Here is an 11,252-nt window from a genome sequence, read left to right as displayed (position 1 = left end):
GGTTGACTTATAGAAGATAGTTCCCGTAGTCTCCATCCTCGAGTCGCGGATAGCCCTCTCTAGCGCCAGGTTGAATAGGAGACAGGCATGCCCGTCCCCCTGGCGCAGACCTTTGGTCGTCTGCAAAAGGTCCTGAGAGTTTTCCATCCACCTTCACCTGGCAAGTGACGTTGGTCATAGTCATTCTAACTAACCTTATCAGTTTGGCCGGGATTGCAAAATAACTCATAGCGTGATACAGTTTTATCCTGGCTATGCTATCATATGCAGCTTTGAAGTCAATGAAGAGATGGTTCGTGTCGTGTCTGTATTCAGCCATTTTCTCCAAGATCTCCCGCATGGTAAAGATCTGGAAGTTCTCTTATGAAAGTTCCATTATGCTAATGTCATCATCATCGTCTTTACCATGATCATATTAATCCTAGTAATATATTGCCAAATATCAATTAACATCATTGAAAAAACATACAAATACAATTAAATCGCCTTGGAATCAATCAAAGTTTCAAATCAAACCTGCAACGGCAAGATCGTAACACTTTGGCATTAAGCTCATTATACAGTGCGAACCATATTGACGAATCAATTAATATTACATTATTACAATGATGATCAGTAGCTCGCACACTATCTCCTCGCCATATGCTTATCATCTTGACCAGCACATTACAAAGCGAGTAAAGGGCGCATTTTGGTTAGCTGTTGTTAATTGATATTAGTTACACGTTGGGAAAACGCATTTGTAACAGTAATGGTAAAGCAAGAATAAAACAAACTTTCCTCACAAAAATAGTTACGTATTTCAGCCCGAAATTACCTTTCCAAGACCAAAGTAAAACAGCCAATACTTGCACAAGGAACATGTTTCGCATCAAATTTGTTTCCCTTAACAGAGAGGAATTAAACGAACACATCTTCAGAAACAAAACTCCCTACGCTCGTGTAGGTTCCTCTCGGGGAGGAAGTTTTCATTTTCCTCCCCATTGACTCCCCGTATCAGTAGTAAGATGTCATTCGCTGTAACGGGGCATGATGGGGAACGGCAAAGTTACAATTAAAAACTTTTCGACGCAGCGCAACCGGATCGCGGTCGCTGTAGAAATTAATTAAAGAACCATGTACCGTTGTGTAGCTGCTGATGCTGTGAGGTCGCCCTGCTGATATGGGGGAAGCAACGGCGCGTCGTAGTTTGTACCGAACCTACAGCAACATTTGCCATGTTGGTGCGCTAATCGAGCGATAGGACCGAAACGCAAACAACGTCTGTATGTGAGTGTCGTTTTTTTTGTTGTTCTTCTTCTTCAACTAACTTCTATTCCTTGTCGTCGTCGCCTGCTCCGATGCGAGGATCAAAGCTTAGGGCAAAGATTTTTAATTTTGAAAGTTTTGTGTCGACCCGAGTCTGCACGATTGATCGCTTGATCGCTTCAAAACGTGTAATCGTCGTTATTGTGTAGAACGGAGTTTAGTCTCAGCTTTTTAATCTCGTTTGTTGATGAAACTAGCTTGACGCTTGTTAAAATGTGTGACAAGCTGGAAAATCAAATCATGGAAATAATCAAACAAAGCTAAGTTTACATCAAAGCACACGAATCATGAAATGGTTTGGACGCTAATTGACATTGTTTTAATATTCGGTATAATAACATAGCAACAAGGTCGCTTCGGCATGTATGTTTAAAATATAATAACCTTCTGATAAAGTCTTTTTCGCCTATTTCACTTCATTAAAATTATCAAAAACTCATCCTTTTGCAGTAAAACAACTGCCAATGCATTCACCTTGAACGATCTTTTTCAATGCAAAAATCTTAGCTTTCCTTTTTGCACCCACCCCAATACATAATTAATGTCACAAACCCCGTCGGCAAATCGTTCCAATTAAAACATTGTAACATTTCCGTTTTGCTCCGTTCCGTGTCTCAAATTAAATTGCACACAAACTGGCAGAAGCTGTTATCGCTCGCCGGGACCCAACCAGACGCTCATTAACGAAAGAGCGCCTGAACTCTTAATAAATCACGCACACCCCAATCAACGGGCCCGAACGTTGGGTCAGTTTTCGGTTGCTCCCCAACCCCGGTCTGATGTAACAAGGGTGTCAGAGTACGAGGAGAGAGGGATTGATTAGACGACATGCTCACGTCAGGATGGTGATAACGGTAAACTTCCAAAATTCCATTGATGGTACCACAAAGTTACCAAACCGACCAACCCGACGACGCATCATTTCGTGACGATCACTTGCGGTGAAAGGATGGAACGGAAATGGTGCTACTACTTCCCCGTTTGGTTGCTCCTGGGAGCGGTGTGCTTAGTGTTTGCCGTTCGACATCTGTCCTACCCGAAGGCGGGTGAGTGTGTGTGTGCTTTAGCTTGACTGGTTAGTAGCGGTCACAGTAGTGCACTGATTCTCTATTCTCCCTCCCCCTTGGCAGTGTTCCCTTCGGTGGGTAAATTTATGGCCGGACCACAGTTTCTCGACGCAGTTCGTTCGGCCAAAGACCGACCGGTTCCACTGCACCTTGCCGAATTTCACGATGGTGCCGAGTGTGATCGTATTTGCACGGAACGGGAAGCCCCACGTGTGTGCTACTTTCGCTGGATTGCGGAACATTATGCGGCGATGGGATCGTAAGTATGGTGTCGTCAGCTGGGCATCGCCACGATCATGATATGTCCTTCCCCACTGCAGTGCGTGTGGCGATTGTCGATGGGGCAATCGAAGCCACTGCTTTCACCCGCAGTGCATCACGGCGGACGGTATGGAGCGGGGCGTACTGGCCCTTAACCGGCGCATCCCGGGCCCCACGATCCACGTCTGCCGGCACGATTTGATCGTGGTGGACCTGTTGAACCACATGGAGGGGCTGGAGTCTACCATTCACTGGCACGGTGCCCACCAGTACGATACACCGTGGATGGACGGCGTGCCAATGATTACGCAGTGTCCGATCCCGAACGGGGCCGCCTTCCGGTACGCGTTCAACGCGTCCGAACCGGGCACCCAGCTGTACCACTCCCACTCGGGCCATCAGAAGGCGAACGGGCACTATGGGCTGTTTGTGATACGATCGCCCACCGACATCAATCGCCATCTATACGATTACGATCTGACCGAGCATCACATCATCATCTCGGACTGGACGCTGGATTTGGTGGAGAAGTTTGTGCCGGGACTGCAGAGCAGCACGGTGCGCATGGACTCGATACTGATCAATGGGCGAGGGCGACATTTTGATGTAAGTGGACTTTAGTTTGTTTATTTTTTGTTAGTGATCGCAACACTTGCTTGTGCTACTCGTGCAGGAAGAGGAACACGAACTACAGACGCAGGCACCGTTGACAGTGTACCGGGTGAAGAAGGGCTACCGGTATCGGTTTCGCCTGGTGAGCAGTGGCAGTCAATTTTGTCCGTTTCAACTACAAGTAAGTAGAATGATTGTTGTCAATTGGGGAAGGTAATTTTATATAAAAAGTTACAATTAAAGCAGCAATAGCTGGAGGTGTTAGTGGAATCAAATAGAGTATATAATTTAATATAACTAGCTAATATAATTCATTATCTTTAATTAGCAACAGTAACTAGTGATACTAAAGAGTAATTAGTTATAAGTCATATATTAGCACAATGATATGAATCTACAGGGTAAAGATAACTACAGGTACACCCCGAAATACGCTATTAATGCGGAGCAGAGGCAATAGCGTATCTCGAATATTAGCGTAAGGCGAATTTCGAGGTTTTCAGTCAAATTATTGCTAATTTTGATATAATTTTGCTTGAAATTGCAGGTTTTTAGTCACTAAATTAGTTCTTAAATCTGATTTCAAATTTTGTACCTTTTAAAATGGATTTTAAAATTTAACAATAGGGAAGTTTATTTTGCATTTGACATTTGAAGTGTCAAATTAGTACAATTCGCTCGAAGAACTGTCAAATTTAGAAAGTAGCGTATAGCGAAATCGCGTATATCGGGGAATACCTGTAGAAAAAGTAAAAAGTAACTCATAGTAATAGTAAATAGCAAACAACGAAAGATTAGATAAAAAAAAACTAGTTTAAAAAAACTGATCGTTATAACAATCTTTGAAACCCATAAAAGGTTAAATTGAATGTGCAAAACTTATTAGTTACGATGAATTTTATTTTCTAGCTTTATGAACTAGTTACTGATAAAGTAAAGATTAACTCTCACTGGTTCTCTGCATTTATAGGCTTGTATAGGGGTGACGTACATACATGTTTATGATCTGTTGGTTTCTATCTTTTAATTTTAATTTTTATTTTTGCTTTTTTCTTGTTGAATAGTTCTTCATAACATATTTCTTAGGACACAAAGTTATTCTAATTTAAATTTTAGTTATTTTTTTTAAATTCGCATCAGCGAATCATATCAATGGCAAGCAGTATAGTTAATTACTACCTTAGAGGGGAAAATATTTGTTCCAAATCTTTAATTTTCTTTCTTTAGTTTCTATTTCTTCTTCTTCTTCTTTGGCACAACAACCGTTGTCGGTCAAGGTCTGCCTGGCTTATTGATTACCATATCAGAATAGTCAATCCTACGTATGGGTGCACGGTCTATTTGGGGCTTGAACCCATGACGGCCATGTTGTCAAGCCGTACGTGTTGACGACGACTGTACCACGAGACCGACCCTTTCAATGTCTATTTCACATGCACCAAACGATACGGCTAAAGCCGTCCCTTATCAGTAAAATATATTTACAACCATTTCTTTCGCACTGTTCTTAGAAAATTTGTTAAATATGATTTAAATATGATTTTAAAAGCTTAACATAATTACCGCACGAAATTCTAAGAAAAAGTACTTACCGTATCAGTTGACTGGTGTCGATGAAAAAGGGATGAAAGTAAAAACAAAAGCATTAACAGAAATTCCACACAATATGTGGGAGAAGCTTTTGAAATTGCATAAAACTGTTACAAAAGTGCTCTCCTGTCAGCTTATTTTACAAAATATAATGCAATGTTTATGGACAATTATTTTCTCAGATTGCACAGCTTTGCGGGCAGTATGTTTCCGCCCTCTAATTTGATATCGTTTAATGGTGATTTTTTGCGCAAATGAATACCACATTGCACAATATTCGGCTAAACATCGTTGATAATTTACGAGCTGTGCGTATATTTTCTGGGACTTAGTACGCACACGAATAATACTAGCCAGTAAGCTGCTTCTAGGAACGGAGAAAACATTGTGTTTAAGCTTCCTGAAAACAACGCATACGCCATGGCTAATAATAGCTTGATTTAGTAGGTAAAGCTAATTTGTGAAAATTTTCCTTCATTTGATCCTCGCCGAAAATGTAAAGAAAGACTCTCTATTTTATTTAAATCCTGTTTCCATTTAAAATACATCATCTAATTGGGTTCAATTGTTTCCTCCACCCCAAACCCCAATCCCTGCCCGATAGATTGAAAAGCATCGAATGAAGCTCATCGCAACCGATGGAGGCGCCGTGCAGCCCACGATGGTCGACACGCTCATCTCCACCTCGGGCGAACGGTACGACTTTGTACTGTCGGCAAATCAGAAACCAGGTACAGTACCCAATTCCTTTGCCCCTGCAACGCTCACTTGTCACTGATGTTCAACTAATTCCCAAAACCCTCCTACTGTGCCCATTCCAACAGGTACCTACTGGGTGCGGGTCCGTGCCATTGGCTTCTGTAACATCGAGCGAAGGGAAGAGTTTGCCGTCCTATCGTACGAGGACGAAGCACACCACGTACCGGAAGAGGTTCTAGCCTACCCGAAGCGTACGCCTCCGAGCTGGGACGACCGGTTCCCATCGGGCACGGTAAGTAAACGTTTAATCGTCACCCACGTGCCATCCGTGCATTCACTTCGAGCGAATTCCCACGTGGATCGTGTCATCGTGTCTGTTGGTGCGCGCGTTGGTGCACCTAACCTTACTGTCTAGATTGTACGTTAGAAAAAGAGAAAAAAAGCAAGTAACAGCACACCACACACTAACAAACTATTCAACGAACGGTGAGCGTAGGAACTGTTCGAGGCGGTTAATATACGCCCCGTGGCAAATGAGTTTCGTTCTTCAGGTGCTAACGGAAACAAACGAGCCTCATTATGTGTTTGTAGCTGACCAGTGGCTTTTCTTTTTTCATTCATTTTGGTGCCCCCTCCCAGTCCGGTCTCATCGTTTAATCATTATCGCCCACTTATCGCCCAGCCCAAAACGCTGGCCCAAGAACCAGCCTCGGGGTTTTTGTTGGTTTATTTTTTGTTTGCCGCTTTTGGGCCGCCCATCCGGCTGCTAAGCGATCGGTAAATAGCTTCATTTATTAGAATAACGAAATACATCCGCTTGTAGCCGTAGGGCGTAGGTGTGTGATGAGAAATGGGCGCATTATTTGCGGTGTAGCTCGTCGCTGTACGAAAAGAGAGAGTATATTAATTATTTTCATTGGATGAAAATTCTTTATGGAGCTAGAATTCTACGATTAAGAAAGGTTTTTAAAAAAGTTGTGCTCAGTGGCAGTGGGTGTCACCGTTAGAGGTATAATTAACACGTGCATAAGAAGCACTTATCGGATATATTCAATAGGAACCGATGGTATTTTTAATTTGAAGCTTCGATTAGATCTGATCCCACAGCCAGTAGTACTAACCTATCGAACTGATGGTACTATCTTAGCTTAGTATTGTAACCTATTTCAAAAGCTTAGTACAATACAAACTTAGCAACTGTTTTTTATGGCCTCTTTTACTTTAATGTTGTCTATAATAAAACAGTTTTTTTTTTAAGAAATACCGCCAATACTTCAACAATGCATGACGCAACATACTAGTTTAAATTACAAAACGGTACTTTGCATACCTTCAGGCGCTAGTAACAGCAGTTGGTGTTTCCTAGTAGATGTGATGCCATTTTATGCAACATTCTTTTATCAAGGTCATTGCCACGTTGGTGAGATGTGGACAATATAACAAATTGACGTGATAAACATTTGCCTTAGGGCATTAAAATGCGTTAATATTTACCTTTGGTCATGATTAAAATGGCAGGATTAGGGCGCACGAAGAGGTGCTCATAGAAGCATTTTTGTTTTATCTCCTATCTTCTATTTGTTATGCTCTGTTTTCAAATGTTGGCTGCTAACATTTACTATCAAGAATCGTTTTCGCAAAATAGTTAGAAAATAATAATGATTTATTAACATATTGCATAACTTTAGCATTGCAGCAAAGCAATCAAAGGGAAATGGCTACGTATGTTAAAACAATTGAAGGTTATGGCATATGTCTACAAGCTGAATCCATTAAACAGGAGATATAATAAAGATTTTTTACATGGTTTTATTCTATAGTTATAGTGGAAGTGGCGAATATCGAGCATTTGTCCATTGACTAGTAAACATTTAAATACTTGATAAAGTCTACACCAGGAAAATGATGTTCTATTACCGTGCGGCCAGACGAGGTAAAATACACAGCGAAATGAACTATTTGACAGGTAAAGCAAAAGGATTGGGGGAGATAAAACATCCGCTTTCGAAAATCATTCAAAAAGAGTATCTTTTTAAGCGGAACATTCACAAATGGGAGGAAAAATTTAACTGTTTACTGAAAATTAACGAAATACTTGATATTGAAGTTTATTAATGGATTTAGTTGCGATTTTGTACACGTGTACATCAGCTGGTTGCTGTGATGCGTCATCTGACAGATATTTCTCTGTCAAATAGTTCATTTCGCTTTATTTTTCACCTCGTCTGGCCCCACGGTTACTCAGCAGTACTAAAGATATCCTACAGCATCGTACTAGATTGGTTACTAGGATGCATGATGCGTATGGAGCTCAAGAAGCGCTCAGCCTGAAACTATCCTTTGTACTAACTATTGCCAATTTAATCACATTTAGGAGTAAATTGCTGTTTATTCCATAATCCTTTTATCTTCTATCACGTATAAAGTAAACAACTTGAAATGTAAGTGAAATAGACAACAATACAAAACAATAGATAAAGCGTTCAAAACAATCTTAACTATATTATCTGTAGCAAAACTGCGTTGATTGTACCTACAAATGAGTGCAGCACAAACGTGATGTACGTCTTTAAACCCACCCATTGCATCCAGCGCTACCTTTTGAGTACCCTTTTTACACAACCAGTAGCATAATTGCCTCATCGAAATAGAAAGTAAGCGCTCCCGCGACGAAAGAACCATATTCGTCAGCAAAAGTCCCCTGCGGACGGCTACTCAAAGCCACTCTCGGTTTCGAGTGGCGATCTATACTTACACACTCTTGAAAGGTCTTACTTTACACACTGTTCTAATAACAAACTCCAACTAAAGACTCTGTACCTCTTTCCACGCTAAAAAGGACAAGTAGAACAAAACAAAAACAACCACAACACGCCGTCATTGTTAATAACGAGTCCACTTCTCGCTTCGGCGCGTCGCTCCATCGAACAAACCGTGATGTAATCGTGACTGTTCCTGTTCTCCCCCTCCCCACAAAAGGTTCTCAATAACCCGAACGCCACGTGCTACGTACCGGGCGATGACGATCAGTGTGTGGCCGATCTGGAATCGCACGAGGACCACCGGGACGACGACCTGATCGATGCGGCACCGAACAAAACGTTCCGCATCCTGTTCAACACGTTCACTGCCGACCCGGCGGTACTGTTTTCCGACCAAGGTTACGTCCGGTACATGAGTAAGTGACCCTTCCCTTCCCTTCCCCTTACACACACACACACACACACACACACACTCAGGAATAATGTGATGTGACGTTGGTGTGTCCATTTTTTTACACCCAGCCGTGGTACTTACGCTCAACAACATCGGCGTCACGAACAACATCAGCATGGTGTTCCCGGACTTTCCGCTGCTCACGCAACCGGAACTGATTGGCGGCGACGGGATGTTCTGCAACAACACGCACCGGCCGGCCCGGTGCAAGCCGCACCACGCCTGCTTCTGCCTGCACCGGCTGAAGGTGGCCCTCAATGACGTGGTCGAGATGTCGCTGATCGACGACGCGGAAGGTACGCGAGCGCGGTCGAACGCGCGTGCCACTTCAGTTTTATTTTATTTCTAATCGATTGACTTGTTTTTTTTTTTTTCGTCCCGATACGCCACCCCACCCGCAGTGGTGCGCGACCTGTACCATCCGTTCCATCTGCACGGCCATCGGTTCATCGTGACGGGGATGGGCCAGCTGCCCCAGTTCGGGACGCTAAGCGAAAAGGTGGACTTTGTCGAGCGGGCTCGCCGGTACTCGCGCACCATGCCCAGCGACCATAACCCACCGTACAAGGACACCGTGTCGGTGCCGTCGCGCGGCTACACCCGCATACGCTTCCGGGCGGACAATCCAGGTAGGTGGTACGGGGAGTACCGATGGAACCGATGGAGGCAGGATGCAGATTTTAATTTTGCGCCCATTTTTTCGTTCCTTTTTGCCCATTTGCTCGCACTGTGCAATCACCCCGGCAGGATTTTGGCTGGTACACTGTCACTTCGAGTGGCATCTCGGCATCGGCATGAGCTTTGTGCTGCAGGTGGGCGAGCTGGACGAGATGAAACAGGCCCCGAAGGACTTTCCACGGTGTGGCAGCTACAAACCGGACATCTACACGCAGACCTAGGGTGTTGTAAATAGTTGTTGCCGACGTTCTTTTTTACCTCACAGGCTCGCTTCACTGAAACCGCCGGAGCCGTACCGCGCCGTGCCATGCGTGTCGCTCTAAACTTACTAGCTACAAGTCTATTCCAGGTTCTGGGCAGTGCGCTTCACCGAGCAGTTTGAATGTAAATAGCAATCTAGCAAAGTCATGCGAGCGGAAGTAGATTATGCTGTGCCCGTGTCCGGTATTTTACTGGACGTGGTGTGTGTGTGTTTTAAAATAGTATCTGACATGCAATGCAGGCGCTGGTGGTATTGCTCTTTAAGCTGCTCCAAATTGAATGTATTATTAAGTAAGCTATAAATATAGAGTGTCGTTATGTTGTAGGTTTGTTTTAAAACGATGTAAATAAAAATAGTACCGATATAAATAGGCTGCCCTCTTTATCATTTCGAGCGATACCTGTCCATTGAGGGGTAGGATCGTAAAACCGTGTTTCAGAGCTAATGATAACACCGTTGCTCCATTTCGTTGTAAAAGTGAAAAAATAGGATTTTTTCGACGTTTTTTTCGTATTTTTCCCCATTGGCTATTGACTAATTCACTCATCAGCGAAATATACTTGCAAGAGCGTATTTCTGGTAGAATTTTGATATATTTCTACTATATTTTAGCGTTTAACTAACGATAGTTTTGGCAAGTATTCATCCCCAGAATTCCCTCATTCTACACTTCGATTAATCTTATGTTATCATTTATTGCTTTAGCCTTATTGTAGATATAAAACGATCAGCGGTACGACTTTTTTCCATTTAAGTAATCGAAAGTCGTTCGCTTCATCAGGGCTCAGTTTCTTTGCCCTGATGCCGGGAATCACATCCCGGGGAGACAGCTCCAAGGATGTAGCTTCAAGTACAAAGGGCGCTGAGCTTAGTTCCGGTTGTTAAACACCTAACTATGCACTTGCTATGGTTGTTATTAAAGCCATCATTATCGTTAGTATGTTTGCTCTAGTTGACGTTGGTTGATTTCGGTTGATAAACAAATCAGTTCCGTTATACGTTTAGTGTAATTTAGATAAGATGATTTTGTAAACTAAGGATTTTAAAGAAAAAAAAACAGTAAATTCTATTACTGGTAGTTTAAATTCCACTAAAGAATCCCGAACAGACGTTAACCTGAATAAAACTAAATTACTAAAACAGCTAACGATACACCGACTACTACCTTGAACAACCCCAGCAGAATCATTGGATATCATTGGACGACCACGAAACAGATGATAAAGACCTTTACACCACGATCAACACAAAACACTCGCCATAGAGCGTATGTTTGCATAGGGCCTAGACGGGATGGGGCTGTAACGCCGCAGTAAACTACATTTCGCAATAAACGTGCGATTTACAATGCCGCCGCAACAATCATGCAGAAATGGTCGTTATGGTTGTCGATCACACAGCCACAGGCACTCGGGCGTTGTTGCATTCCATTCGTTTTATTTTCCTCTCTTTTTAAGGATCTTCATTTTCAGCTTCAAGATCGTCTGTAGATCTTGAACGTATACAATAATTGTATCTATCTTGACTGACTATTATAGTTATATACAGTTTTAGACACA

At 42.7% G+C, this 11,252-nt stretch overlaps 1 protein-coding gene across 1 annotated transcript; it reads left to right on the top strand.

The window, feature by feature from the left end:
- Positions 1-2,211: 2,211 nt before the first annotated feature.
- On the top strand, positions 2,212-10,087 carry LOC121597548 (laccase-1-like). Its single transcript, XM_041923371.1, has 10 exons — positions 2,212-2,354; positions 2,439-2,634; positions 2,696-3,242; positions 3,310-3,429; positions 5,443-5,569; positions 5,663-5,829; positions 8,517-8,715; positions 8,822-9,049; positions 9,155-9,382; positions 9,501-10,087. Exons 1-10 carry the CDS (start codon positions 2,258-2,260, stop codon positions 9,650-9,652), a joined length of 2,061 nt encoding a protein of 686 aa, XP_041779305.1. The 5' UTR covers positions 2,212-2,257; the 3' UTR covers positions 9,653-10,087.
- Positions 10,088-11,252: the final 1,165 nt, after the last annotated feature.

The sequence above is a fragment of the Anopheles merus genome, chromosome 3R, assembly GCF_017562075.2.
Source record: "Anopheles merus strain MAF chromosome 3R, AmerM5.1, whole genome shotgun sequence".
Taxonomy (NCBI): domain Eukaryota; kingdom Metazoa; phylum Arthropoda; class Insecta; order Diptera; family Culicidae; genus Anopheles; species Anopheles merus.
The sequence above is the reverse complement of the archived record's forward strand: the minus strand, read 5'-3'. Positions and strand labels throughout refer to the sequence as shown.